The following is a 15,024-nucleotide window of genomic DNA, read 5'->3' as shown; positions in this document are numbered from 1 at the left end:
CGATGGGTTCCAGAGCTTGTGGTCTTGTAATGTCCAAGAAAAAATGCAACCAGCCTTCCCGCCTGGTCGAGGTACCGGCCAGGACTACATCCGAAGCGTCACTTTCCACTTGGAAAAGTGCATACTCATCCACTGCGTTAAAGGCGGCTTTTGCAATGTGATTCCAGAGGTAATTAAAAGCCATTTGGGCCTCAGGGGAAGTTGGTGGCTTTTAAGAGAGGGCGAACCTTATCAATGCATTGAGGAATCCACTGGGCGTAATATGAGAAAACCCCAGGCATCACCTCAAGGCTTTTGTGGTACTGGGAATGGGGAACTCTAACCATCCTATCAGGATCGGGGCCAATGATGTCATTCTCCACCATGTAGCCAAGGATAGCCAGACGTTTAGTCCTGGACATGCACTTGTCAGAGTTATAAGTGAGGTTCGGGGCTTTCACCACGTGGAGAAAACTCTGGAGATTGGCGTCATGGTCTTCCAAGGTGTGGACACAGATGGTGACGTTATCGAGGTAGGGGAAAGTAGCCTTCAACCTATACTCATCCACCATTCTGTTCATCTGCCTCTGGAAGATAGAAACCCCCATTAGTGATACTGAAAGGGACCCTCAGAATTGAGAGACAACCGTTAGCCTCAAATGCCATAGACAGACAGTCCTCAGAATGGATTAGCAGCTGGTGATAAGCAGCTTTCAGGCCGATGGTCAAATAGACCCAATACTGCTAACGGTTCAGAATGGAGGGCCCCAAAAATCCAAACACACATGCAGCCTCTCCACACTGAATATCGACCTCCCCCCCCCTTCCCGAATCTGTCCTTGGACTGCAAACTTATTGTTAACAAGAGCAAGAGGTACAGCACAGCAGACGGAAATTTCAAAAAGTCTGAGACACACTGTCTGCTTGATGAACCAAGCACCAGCCTGTGGAGAGTGCAAGTGATAGTGGTAAAAGAGGAAAACAAGTCTAAGCTAGTAACTGACTACAGACAATCTATTAATCAGTACACACTCCATAACAATACAGCACATTACATTGTTCAGTACTCGATAATTTCAGTGTATTTAAATTGACTAGTTATGCTCTAAGATTATCCATATTAAATTAACATCTTTCCTGTTCCTCAGATCCTACTGCCTTTCTCCTTTTGGGTTCACTGCAGCGGACATGCCTGAGCAAGTCCTTCTTCATCACGCCCCCACCCCGGCCATTTTTTTCCTTTATTTGCAGTAATCAGCCAACTCTAAAAATTAAGCACTTGGGTAACAGAGGCTTGACTATATTCAATAAATTTCTCTTAAAACCAAAACAATTTCTGCAATGTTCCTAGTTGTGACAAAAGATCTTCGATGCAAAAATAATGCTACTCTCTTCACTGGATGCTAGAAACACAGCATCTAGTTTTTATTTTCCCAATATCATCTCTTCATTGAAATGGGTGGTGAATGGTATACTAATGAATTACACCTTTGAGAGAATCAACATTTGGGTCTATACTTATGATTCTAAAAAAAAACTGCCAAATTACATGCACCATTATTCCCAGGACTGCAAATTGGCCAAATTCAATTCACTCAATATTAGTGGCCTGCAATTGCTAAGAGCCCAGCAATCTACTTCTGGCCAGCATATCCAGAAACAGAATTTTTAAAAAGATTTGGAAAAGTACATGGATGGGAAAATAAGGACATGCAAGAAAATGGGATGATTTATACAGGTATCTTGGTTAGTATGGCCAAGTCATGCAGAAGGGTTGATTTCCAGGCTGTAGGACCACAATGCAATTACTGTCTCTTCAAAACCAATATAAAATTTCCTCCATGGTCCTCTTTTGTACTTCATGTACTTTAAAAACACACCCCTTTAAGCTTTTGATGTTTTGGATTTAATTTCCTTAAATGGCAATGTAAAATTTCGTATGACGCATCTGTAATTGCATTTGAATATTTTAGTGGCTTAAAATTCTCACAAATACAGTTTTTCCTCTCAAAAGACTTTTGGGAAATGTTATCCAACCCTTATCCTTTGCTGACTGCATGCACCAATATTGCTTAAATCATAATTATTCGTTCTTCTTTCCCTCCTTCACCCTTCAATTAGCAGAAGATGCATCATCTTGAAAACATTAACTTTGAGAGTCAAAGACAGTCAGTCCCTTCTCTGCTATTATTGGACTTAAATTGGCCCCTCCTTGTCAAAAGATGAAGTCCTTGCACAATTAACAAAATTGCAGTTTTGCATACCTGCAATATGCAAGTATGGGTTGAATGCATGCAAAACAAAACACATGATAATAATTGATTCAATGTTTGTTTTGATAGGAAAATAAGCTTAAGAATTGATATACATCTACAACTGTGCTGTAGTTAAATGTTTGAGCTTTCATTGTTTGGCAAAATATTAATGCTCAGAAGCTTGAACATGTTGAAATAATTTATTAACTGAACATAGTCATTAGTGTAATTGAAACACCATAAAAATAAATTCCTGACATTTATATCAGGCAATATTCAATGGCATTCTTTGGTTATGTATGTGTAAATTAAATTAAAAGCATCAGATTATATAATTTCTCAAAGTTTACAATCAATTTACAATTACTAAAGTAATGATTTTCTAAAAAAGTGGAGAGTTTAGTGCAATTTATATTTTAATTCTAACAGACAATTTTACATTATACAATTAACTGCATTTCCTAAATAACTGTAAAGCTGGATCATTAAAAATTGGCCATCATAAATGGGGAAAAACAAAAAGTTTTAGGCTAATATTTCAGTTTATATCTTTTATTAAAACTTGAAGGAGACAGGCCTAAAACAAATCCAATATTTTTGTTTCTTCCCATAGGTTCCATGAACAGATGAATTTTCTACAAATTTCTCCTTTCAAATAGCTTGAATTGTCAGTTTTACCATTTTCTTTGATGACTAATAAATATTCTGAACATCAAGTAAAAGTGGAATGGAACCATGTACTTCTACATAAATACTTACTAGTGAAAAATTAATACTTATTTTGACCATTTCTTTCCTGCTTATTGCTCTAAAATGTTAAAGAAATAGGTGAACTGCCATAGATGCTCATCAAGTTATCCTTTGTTGCCAAGTTATAATAAAGAAAGAATTTTAAAGTTTTTCAAATTTTGTGCACTTTTAGGAGATCCAAATAGTAACACTTAGGAAAATAACACTTCAAAAGGAGCTTTAAAGTTCAGTGGCTTCAAAATACAGCTTTTGAGAAATAATTTAAAATAGCAGCATTTAAAAAAATAGCAATGATTGAATAAATTCAAGACAATTCTCCACTGTCTTAACCATAATTTACCTCAGGATTCACGGAAGATGGAGAAAATGTAGGGATCAAAGAGGCACTTCATTAGGTGACCCAGGTTGAACAAGCATATCAAAGAATTCCCTCCACTAATGAAAATTTAAGTATCAACAGTAGACCAGGAAAGGAATTTATAGATCATGTCCTTTTATACATTAATACAATACAGTTCTTTTGATCTCATTTTCACTAATTATGCTATTTGTCTGTTCTTGTTTTGAATTCCTTTTCCATGATTAAATTTTTCAGGGGTATTATGCAAAATAAATGATTGCATCGTGTAAATGATATCAGATGCATAATATTCATGAACACATTAGTGCTGGAACTATAACCAAGAATGAGATTCTTCATGTATAAATAGGTTTTAGTTGGCAAAATACCTGTGCATAATTGGGGAAATCAGTTGAAGCAAAGAACACAGATGAGCAAAATAGCATCTTAAAATTCCTTAGCAACAGTGTATATTCCTGATATTGTAATGATTCTTCTGTTTAAATGTCAAATGATCAAAAAGGTAATCTGATCATCATCACAAATTATTAAATTTAAACTAGTCTGAACCTATCCCAAGGTATTTTAATAGTCCATTAATAGGCTGAGTGTACTCCTACTTTAATGAATACATTTCTGTGGTGTTCGTCTCCATTTTTAAAAAATATTTTACATGGTACTGTTTGGCTTCTCCATCAAATAATCTGTATCTATTTGCCAACTTAAATGTTGACTGAATGATTCATAAAGCTTGAAGGCAGATTTAATGGAGCTCTGGATATTATACCTTACCATTTTCTTTGTCAGTTACTGCACAGTGAGCAGGAAATGGGAACAAACTTATGCATTGTTAATATTTTATCATCTCAAAAATGTTGCAACATGCTGCACAATTGAGCTTTCTTTTAAGCTTCTAATAGTGAGAATTCTTTACCTAGAATTTGCTTAAGTAGTGAATTTGTCCACAATATAAAGACTAAATATCACTACAAAATTAATGTTTTATAAAGAGCTCTGGAGGAAAAGTATATAAAAATACAATCCTCAATATTACAGTGGTGGCATTTTTCAAGAGCTAGGAGGTCACCATTCGAAACGCTACTCATTTACATTTTTGTAACATCTGCTTGGATTCACTTGAAAGCAGTCTTTTTACAACATTTAAATAGTTTGTCTCGACTTCAAGTTTCTTGTGTTTTTTTAAAACTTCTCCGCACAATTCCTCAGTTGACTGTCAGGAATTAAATGATTAGCGCACATAAAATTCCCAATGAAAACTCTTGATTTTGCCTGGGTTTCAGTCTGGTTGAGTCTGTCCTATTTGAGACCTTCTTCTCATTGACAGTCGTGGACATCTTGGGCATGTGGTTGAGTTATCATAATAACAATCTCTGCAAATTACACAATATACAAAATGCTTGTTAAAGAAATGCATATGATTGCAAATCAAACTCAAAAGAATACTATAGATTAAACACAAGATCTTAATTTGCATGATGCAAGCAGGAGAATGTGGAGCCTAACATTCTGAATGAAAATAAAACATCAGAAATGATGACTCTTTTGTAATAAAATGTTCCATGCAGCTTTACAGCATCAAGGAAGCCAAACATGTTCCTCTATTATCTAGTGTCTCTATTGTCACTTAATTACAATGAAAATAATTAAAGGACACATCCCAAGAACTAATAAAACAAATCTGCAGATTTAAAGTATATACGGACATGACAAGTGGCTTGATATCCAAAAGTTTTAACATTGCTGCTGATGGAGTTTAAGGTCAAATACTGAACTGGCTAGAAAAATAGCTGAACACACTGGGAATAAATGAGAAATTCTCCAATGAACAGTTTGAAACTTTAGATATCCTCAGAACCAAATGTAACAATGGTATAAACTACTTTCTTTTCATGGCATTAGATATCAGCTACTAAATCTATATGATACAATTTTGAATTTTAAAAGGCTGCACACTTCAATGTGCCACATTCACACATGGACTTTCCAAGATGTTCACTTTACGAAGTGTTGCTCTGAACTAAAACCTGATTTACCAATCTCTTCACTCCGATTTGATCTTTTCTGGCCATGTTAATTTGATAATTAAATGCTACAGGAACAGGTGTTTCCCCACCTCCCCTTTCTCCCCCCCCCCCACCCCCCTCACCCCGCAGACTTGCTGCCCATCGATTTGGTTTAGTATCCCCAATATCTTTTAGGAAAAAAAGTCTCTCAGGTCTCCAATCTTCATTTATTAGCTGAAATAGCCAGTTTATTTTGTCATTTCTGGTCTTCATTTGAAGGACTGCTCCCAGGTTCATCATTGTATATTGCTTGTTTGATACAAGTGTGTATGCAAGGGGTAGAATTGTAAGGAATCCCTGTTGAGTACTGTCACTGTTCTTCAGTGGCCAGACAGGAGCACAGTTTCCTCCTGATACAAATATCATACTAAATGGTTCTGAGAATTTTAAAGTCAATGGCCACTAGATCTTCTAGAGGTACCAATGTTCTGAATGTGAAGGGTAAAAGTTTGTTTGTAACTTGGATATGTAAAGATATGATCACTAGAAAAGTTGCATTGCCCTGTTATAATGTTCCAAAAGGTATTTGGCTTGGTGATTGAACAGATAGGAGAGTAATAATACCAGCTTATTAATGCTAAGCTGATGCTTGTGGAAATAGTCAACAATGAGTTCCATACCATCACTTCAGTCCTTTGAATGTAAAATAACCAAGTTGTAATTTGCATTTAGAATATATTGAAAACAACAGCCATCCTTATTGCAATTAATGGTACCATTTAGTTAAAATTTGTTTACTATCAACTTGGATTGTAATAAATTACTCAACTAAAGTTATTTTATCACAAAGCATGCATGTTAGTATATAGTCTTAAAAACTTGCAAGTATATCCTTAATCAGCTCTAATGCAATTTGTAATAACAAGTACAAGCCTCAACACCAAACAGTTAAACAAGCAGGACATCTGTACCAACCTGTGGAATACAGCAGAACAATCTTGGCACACAGAAGTGTGGCTATCAAATGGAAAAAGTATATCTCCTTCTTTGCACAATTCGCAAACAAAACCTTTGGCCTGACATCGCTGCAAATGAAGTTACAACATTCAAAATAATTTACAACTAGTCAGCAAATATTTGTGGTGTTATCTCAGCATTTTGTATTTGACATCAATTGGATAAAACATGCAGTATTTAACTACAAATACTTAAACACAGAATACTGAATCAAAAAGTTTGTTCATTGAATGAAATAGGATTACATAATTGTTGCAATAAAAGTTACATACAAGTGAAAATTAAAAACTCAGTTATAAACAATTACATTACATTTTCTACCAAAAATCAACACTAATGTAGGAAGCTCCTATGAGGGGTTATGGAAATTTATCCTTGCGGAATTATTCACATATCGCTAACTAGAAATTCACTAATAGGGAAAAAAAAAAAAGTTTTTTTCGAGACATGCACAGATGGCATAGCTTCATGTTATGGAGAGAGAAAAATCTCAATATTCATCGTTTTCTTGGAACACCCTCATTTCCTGGTAATACTTGGGTGTTCTTAATTTCATCATGTGGTTTACTATATAGGCAACTATTGCTTTAGTAAATATTTGGTAACAACCATAAATTTTTGGCAGAAGTCACCCCAATTTTACACTCTGACTTCTTGAATGAAAATAGGGACAAGAAATCACTCAATTTAATAGTCTACCAAGCTCAAGTAAAGCAAAATAGGTCCACAAAGCATTGAGGCCCAAAGGGCTTCTACTGTACTTCAATCTTCCAAGTTCAAAATAGGCGCAACCAGCCATTCTCAACCTAGGACTACTGAAGGTTTATGGGAGTAAAACACGACAGTCTGCAGGCATTGTGATTGAAATAAAAACACAATGCTAGAGGAACTCAGCAGGTCAAACAGTGTACTTTATATAGCAGGGGTGGCCAAACCGCAGCTCTTTGACCTTTAATATGTGGCTTGCTGCCAGTCTCCCCCCCCACCCCCCCTTCGCCTCACGCTGCCGGTCTCCTCCCCCCCCCCTCGCCTCGCGCTCCCGGTCACTCCCCCCCCTCGCCTCGCGCTGCCGGTCTCTCCCCCCACCCCCTCGCGCTGCTGGTCTCCCCCCCCCCATTGCCTCGCGCTGCCGGTCTCTCCCCCCCCTCACCTCGCGCTGCCGGTCTCTCCCCCCCCCTCACCTCGCGCTGCCGGTCTCCCCCCCCTCGCCTCGCGCTGCCGGTCTCTCTCCCCCCCCACCTCGCCTCGCGCTGCCGGTCTCTCCACCCCCCCCCTCGCCTCACGCTGCCGGTCTCTCCCCCCCCTCGCCTCGCGCTGCCGGTCTCTTCCCCCCCCGCCTCGTGCTGCCGGTCTCTCCCCCCCCACCTCGCCTCGCGCTGCTAGTCTTTCGCCCGCCTAACTCGCGTCTTTAATAGCCTGATATTTGTAGCATTGTATTTTAGGCATAAAAAATATGATTAGAATAAGACCAAATTTGTAAGTGGAAATTTGATTAAAATATCTCTCATTTTTTGGTTTACCTTTTCTTACATATTTGTGTCTTTGTGATTACTGAAACTAATACAAATTAACAGTTTAAAAACTGCAGGCATGAATAAACATTATTGCATTTAATATGCATTTCTTAAAATTTATATAAAAGTTTGTTACAAAATGTGTATGTAACAATAAAAACATATGTGTGAATTTTGTTCTTGTCCTGTGCTCTCAAGCATCTGAGCTTTATCGCTTGTGGCTCTTACATTAAGCAAGTTTGGCCACCCTTGTAATATAGCAAAGATAAAGATGCAAAAACCAATGTTTCAGGCTCAAGCCCTTCATCAAGATACGAGAAAATTGAGGACTTGAGAGATGGATTTACGTTTTAGATGAGAAAAGGAAGTTAATAAAGATAAAAACCTATTATAATACAATTGTAGAACAGAAAAAATAATTGAGGGAACTAAACAGAGGCATTATGAATTAGGAGAAAGGACCCACAAGGTTCTTGCTTGGCAGTTAAAAACAGAACAAGAATAATTAATGCTATTAGAAAAAGCCCAAAGACAATTATAAATCTCAAGAAATTAATGATTTGTTTAAAGATTTTAATTCCAATTTATATAAATCTGAATCTAAGAAGAGACGAAGATCAGGAAATCTCAAAATTCAGAGGAATCCAGACCAACAAAAGGTGTTGATATGATGAATCGAGAATTTATTGTGTGCAAAAGGAGACTGGGAAAGAGAGAGAAAGTTAGGGAAAGAAGCAAGGGGGGTCTAAACAAAAGCCAGAGAAGTCAATAATGTCATCCGGTTGGAGGGTGCCCAGTCAGAAGATGACGTGTTCTTCCAAATTGCAGATGGTCTTAGTCTTGCAGTATACAAGACCAAGGACAGATATGTCAGTGAGGAAATGGGATGGGGAATGGGTGGCCACTGGGAGATTCACGTTACTGAGGCAGACAGAGCCGAGGTGCTCAACAAAACGATCTCCAAGTTTGCGGCCAGCCTTTCCAAAGTAGAGGAGACCACAATGGTAGCACCGGATGCAGTAGATGACTCCTGCAGATTCACGTGAAATGTTGCTTCAATTGAAAGATTGTTTGAAGCCCCAAATGGTGGTGAGGGAAGAGGTGTGCGTGCAGGTGGAGCATCTCCAGTAGTCACAAGAGTAGGTACCAAGAGGACAACTGGTGGGCGGGAGGAATAGACAAGGGAGTCACGGAGGGAGCGGTCCTTATGGAAGGTGGAGAGGGGAATATGTGTAGTGGTGGGATCACAAAAAAAGTGGCGGAAATGGTGGAGGATGCATTGGATACAGAGGCCAGTGGGGTAATAGGTGAGGAATCCTGTCTGTGTATCACATGGCAGATGTGTGAGTGACTGCCAAGTTGATGGTGGTAGAAGGAAAGACACGTCATTTGAAGGATTGTTTCTTCTGTACTTAGCTCTTAACAACTACATTAAAAATTTACATTACACAGGTGAAAAGGAAACAAGTACTTCAATGTACTGTGGTCTGGAGGGGGGGGGGGGGGGGGTTTATAGGGCCCCCATTGAAAATGCCTGGTCGAGACCATTGATACAAATGTAACAGATTTGTGTTAAAATTAATATATTTCTTAGTAAATTAGGTTAAAATGTGGTACATGTATTCTAAGTAAGTTAGTTATGGGCTAGTAAAGTGTGACACACAGGTCACACACATTTACAGAGAGATGCACACAATTGCACCAAGAGAGAAAGCTCACTTTTGGAGTCCACGCATTTGGAAAAATAAAGCCATAAAGCTGAAGTTTCTTAATTGAAACTCAAATCCTTAAAAGCATTTGTGTTTACACCCATTATACTGGCAGCTGTTTCAAAACTCAAGTACCATTGGAGTGACATATGTAGACTTTCCGGCATTGTAAACCACTTAGGCCCCTTGGTTCAGAGATGAGGTCAGAAGTTGTTATGGATATGAATACGTTTTGCAGAAATTAAACTGAAACTATGGTGATGTCACATCACATGATGACAGAGAACCATAAAATGAGGCAGAGACACATTTGAAACCAGTTGGAAGAAACTACTTCCTTTGAAAAGACAGGGCAGAACTGAAACAGTAGTCTCTGGAAAGAGGGAGATGCTGTTCTGTATTTTATCATCCTTACCATAGGAGATAGACAACAATTGGCTTTTAAATAATAACCACTTATTCAAGAGCAGAGGCAGCCTCATTTGTGTCCAGAAGAATGTCACTCATTGGGAAGATCACAATTCCACAACCCTAACAAGATAGGGGGAAAATTCAAAAAAGAAATATCTCTGAAGACAGCTCATTAAGGGACTTGTGAGTTTAAAGAGATCTGAAGATATAATGTTTAAAAATGGTTAATAATTATTTCTGAACGACAATTTAAAAAGATCCTCAAGTTCAACAAGATGTTTGAAATTGGACTTTAAAATTGACGTTTTCAGAATCAAACTTCAACTGTAATGGTTTGGAATTTAATCACATATACATAAATATACACACACACACAAATATATATACATGTGGCTGACAAGTCCGATGCGGGACAGGCAGACACGGTTGCAGGGGAAAATTGGTTGGTTGGGGTTGGGTGTTGGGTTTTTCCTCCTTTGTCTTTTGTCAGTGAGGTGGGCTCTGCGGTTTTCTTCAAAGGAGGTTGCTGCCCGCCGAACTGTGAGGCGCCAAGATGTACAGTTTGAGGCGATATCAGCCCACTGGCGGTGGTCAATGTGGCAGGCACCAAGAGATTTCTTTAGGCAGTCCTTGTACCTTTTCTTTGGTGCACCTCTGTCACGGTGGCCAGTGGAGAGCTCGCCGTATAATATGATCTTGGGAAGGCGATGGTCCTCCATTCTGGAGACGTGACCCACCCAGTGCAGCTGGATCTTCAGCAGCGTGGACTCGATGCTGTGGGCCTCTGCCATCTCGAGTACTTCGCTGTTAGGGATGAAGGCGCTCCAATGAATGTTGAGGATGGAGCGGAGACAACGCTGGTGGAAGCATTCTAGGAGCCGTAGGTGATGCCGGTAGAGGACCCATGATTCGGAGCCGAACAGGAGTGTGGGTATGACAACGGCTCTGTATACGCTTTGTGAGGTTTTTCAGTTGGTTGTTTTTCCAGACTCTTTTGTGTAGTCTTCCAAAGGCGCTATTTGCCTTGGCGAGTCTGTTGTCTATCTCGTTGTCGATCCTTGCATCTGATGAAATGGTGCAGCCGAAATAGGTAAACTGGTTGACCGTTTTGAGTTTTGTGTGCCCGATGGAGATGTGGGGGGGCTGGTAGTCAAGGTGGGGAGCTAGCTGATGGAGGACCTCAGTTTTCTTCAGGCTGACTTCTAGGCCAAACATTTTGGCATTTTCTGCAAAACAGGACGTCAAGCGCTGAAGAGCTGGCTCTGAATGGGCAACTAAAGCGGCATCGTCTGCAAAGAGTAGTTCACGGACAAGTTTCTCTTGTGTCTTGGTGTGAGCTTGCAGGCGCCTCAGATTGAAGAGACTGCCATCCGTGCGGTACCGGATGTAAACAGCGTCTTCATTGTTGAGGTCTTTCATGGCTTGGTTCAGCATCATGCTGAAGAAGATTGAAAAGAGGGTTGGTGTGAGAACACAGCCTTGCTTCACGCCATTGTTAATGGAGAAGGGTTCAGAGAGCTCATTGCTGTATCTGACCCGACCTTGTTGGTTTTCGTGCAGTTGGATAACCATGTTGAGGAACTTTGGGGGGCATCCGATGCGCTCTTACTTTACTTTGGCTTGGCTTCGCGGACGAAGATTTATGGAGGGGGTAAAAAGTCCACGTCAGCTGCAGGCTCGTTTGTGGCTGACCAGTCCGATGCGGGACAGGCAGACACGATTGCAGCGGTTGCAAGGGAAAATTGGTTGGTTGGGGTTGGGTGTTGGGTTTTTCCTCCTTTGCCTTTTGTCAGTGAGGTGGGCTCTGCGGTCTTCTTCAAAGGAGGCTGCTGCCCGCCAAACTGTGAGGCGCCAAGATGCACGGTTTGAGGCGTTATCAGCCCACTGGCGGTGGTCAATGTGGCAGGCACCAAGAGATTTCTTTAGGCAGTCGTTGTACCTTTTCTTTGGTGCACCTCTGTCACGGTGGCCAATGGAGAGCTCGCCATATAATACGATCTTGGGAAGGCGATGGTCCTCCATTCTGGAGACGTGACCCATCCAGCGCAGCTGGATCTTCAGCAGCGTGGACTCGATGCTGTCGACCTCTGCTATCTCGAGTACCTCGACGTTAGGGGTGTGAGCGCTCCAATGGATGTTGAGGATGGAGCGGAGACAACGCTGGTGGAAGCGTTCTAGGAGCCGTAGGTGGTGCCGGTAGAGGACCCATGATTCGGAGCCGAACAGGAGTGTGGGTATGACAACGGCTCTGTATACGCTTATCTTTGTGAGGTTTTTCAGTTGGTTGTTTTTCCAGACTCTTTTGTGTAGTCTTCCAAAGGCGCTATTTGCCTTGGCGAGTCTGTTGTCTATCTCATTGTCGATCCTTGCATCTGATGAAATGGTGCAGCCGAGATAGGTAAACTGGTTGACCGTTTTGAGTTTTGTGTGCCCGATGGAGATGTGGGGGGGCTGGTAGTCATGGTGGGGAGCTGGCTGATGGAGGACCTCAGTTTTCTTCAGGCTGACTTCCAGGCCAAACATTTTGGCAGTTTCCGCAAAGCAGGACATCAAGCGCTGAAGAGCTGGCTCTGAATGGGCAACTAAAGCGGCATCATCTGCAAAGAGTAGTTCACGGACAAGTTTCTCTTGTGTCTTGGTGTGAGCTTGCAGGCGCCTCAGATTGAAGAGACTGCCATCCGTGCGGTACCGGATGTAAACAGCGTCTTCATTGTTGGGGTCTTTCATGGCTTGGTTCAGCATCATGCTGAAGAAGATTGAAAAGAGGGTTGGTGCGAGAACACAGCCTTGCTTCACGCCATTGTTAATGGAGAAGGGTTCGGAGAGCTCATTGCTGTATCTGACCCGACCTTGTTGGTTTTCGTGCAGTTGGATAATCATGTTGAGGAACTTTGGGGACATCCGATGCGCTCTAGTATTTGCCAAAGCCCTTTCCTGCTCACGGTGTCGAAGGCTTTGGTGAGGTCAACAAAGGTGATGTAGAGTCCTTTGTTTTGTTCTCTGCACTTTTCTTGGAGCTGTCTGAGGGCAAAGACCATGTCAGTGGTTCCTCTGTTTGCGCGAAAGCCGCACTGTGATTCTGGGAGAATATTCTCGGCGACACTAGGTATTATTCTATTTAGTAGAATCCTAGCGAAGATTTTGCCTGCAATGGAGAGCAACGTGATTCCCCTGTAGTTTGAGCAGTCTGATTTCTCGCCTTTGTTTTTGTACAGGGTGATGATGGTGGCATCACGAAGATCCTGAGGCAGTTTACCTTGGTCCCAACAAAGCTTGAAAAACTCATGCAGTTTGGCATGCAGAGTTTTGCCGCCAGCCTTCCAGACTTCTGGGGGGATTCCATCCATACCTGCTGCTTTGCCACTTTTCAGTTGTTCGATTGCCTTATATGTCTCATCCAGGGTGGGAACCTCATCCAGCTCTAGCCTTAGGGGCTGTTGAGGGAGCTGGAGCAGGGCGGAATCTTGGACTGAGCTGTTGGTACTGAAAAGAGATTGGAAGTGTTCTGACCATCGGTTGAGGATGGAGATCTTGTCGCTGAGGAGGACTTTGCCGTCTGAGCTGCGCAGCGGGCTTTGGACTTGGGGTGAGGGGCCGTACACAGCCTTTAGAGCCTCGTAGAAACCCCTGAAGTCGCCAATGTCCGCGCTGAGCTGTGTTCGTTTGGCGAGGCTAGTCCACCACTCATTATGGATCTCCCGGAGTTTGCGCTGAAGATGGCTGCATGCGCGACGGAAGGCTTGTTTTTTCTCTGGACAGGACGGCTTTGTATGGTGAGCCTGGTGGGCAGCTCGCTTCTTTGCCAGCAGCTCCTGGATTTCCTGGCTGTTTTCGTCAAACCAGTCCTTGTTTTTCCTGGAGGAGAAGCCCAGTACCTCTTCAGTGGATTGCAGTATGGTAGTCTTCAACTGATCCCAGAGGGTTTCAGGGGACGGGTCCGTGAGGCGGGTTGCATCGTCGAGCTTTGCTTTGAGGTTTGCCTGGAAGTTTCCTCTCGCTTCGTCTGACTGCAGTTTTCCAACATTGAACCTCTTTCTGGGGGCTTTATTGTTCCTGGGCTTTGGCTTGAAGTGAAGGTTGAGCTTGCAGCGAACCAGCCGGTGGTCAGTGTGGCAGGAGCAAGGGGGAGACGGCGGCCCCGGCCTCGGTCGAGTGAGGCAGGCGGAGGCCCCTGTCCGGGCAGGGAGTGGGAGGCGGTGGCCCCAGTTCAGGCACAGGGTGAACTGCGGCGGCCTCGGCCCCGGTCCGGGCAGTATGGACCGACCTAGGAGGGGAGGCAGACCCCTCCAGCCCGGGTAAGAAACCTGCATAGGAGAAGGCCACTCCGATATAAAACCTACGATGCGCTCTAGTATTTGCCAAAGCCCTTTCCTGCTCACGGTGTCGAAGGCTTTGCTGAGGTCAACAAAGGTGATGTAGAGTACTTTGTTTTGTTCTCTGCACTTTTCTTGAGCTGTCTGAGGGCAAAGACCATGTCAGTAGTTCCTCTGTTTGCGCGAAAGCCGCACTGTGAATCTGGGAGAATATTCTCGGCGACACTAGGTATTATTCTATTTAGGAGAATCCTCGCGAAGATTTTGCCTGCAATGGAGAGCAGCGTGATTCCCCTGTAGTTTGAACAGTCTGATTTCTCGCCTTTGTTTTTGTACAGGGTGATGATGATGGCATCACGAAGGTCCTGAGGCAGTTTTCCTTGGTCCCAACAAAGCTTGAAAAACTCATGCAGTTTGACATGCAGAGTTTTGCCGCCAGCCTTCCAGACCTCTGGGGGGGATTCCATCCATACCTGCTGCTTTGCCACTTTTCAGTTGTTCAATTGCCTTATATGTCTCATCCCGGGTGAGGAGTTCATCCAGCTCTAGCCTTAGGGGCTGTTGAGGGAGCTGGAGCAGGGCGGAATCTTGGACTGAGCGGTTGGCACTGAAAAGAGATTTGAAGTGTTCTGACCATCGGTTGAGGATGGAGATCTTGTCGCTGAGGAGGACTTTGCCGCTCAGTGAAGTCCGCCTGGCAGATGTAGGCAGC

General features: G+C 42.3%; 1 protein-coding gene across 2 annotated transcripts in view; it reads right to left on the bottom strand.

Annotated features, from left to right (window-relative positions):
* Window positions 1-2,536: 2,536 nt before the first annotated feature.
* Window positions 2,537-15,024, bottom strand: part of def8 (differentially expressed in FDCP 8 homolog) — a 53,005-nt gene continuing 40,517 nt past the window's right edge. For both annotated transcript variants that reach the window (XM_069901224.1, XM_069901223.1), the window contains 2 exons: window positions 6,324-6,433; window positions 2,537-4,715 (listed from right to left, as the gene is read on the bottom strand). In XM_069901224.1, coding sequence (XP_069757325.1) covers window positions 4,622-4,715; window positions 6,324-6,433 — 204 coding nt within the window. In that variant the 3' untranslated portion in view covers window positions 2,537-4,621. The remainder of the gene's footprint in view (window positions 4,716-6,323; window positions 6,434-15,024) is intronic.

Source organism: Narcine bancroftii, chromosome 10, assembly GCF_036971445.1.
Source record: "Narcine bancroftii isolate sNarBan1 chromosome 10, sNarBan1.hap1, whole genome shotgun sequence".
NCBI lineage: Eukaryota > Metazoa > Chordata > Chondrichthyes > Torpediniformes > Narcinidae > Narcine > Narcine bancroftii.
This window is presented reverse-complemented; position numbering and strand designations above follow the sequence as displayed.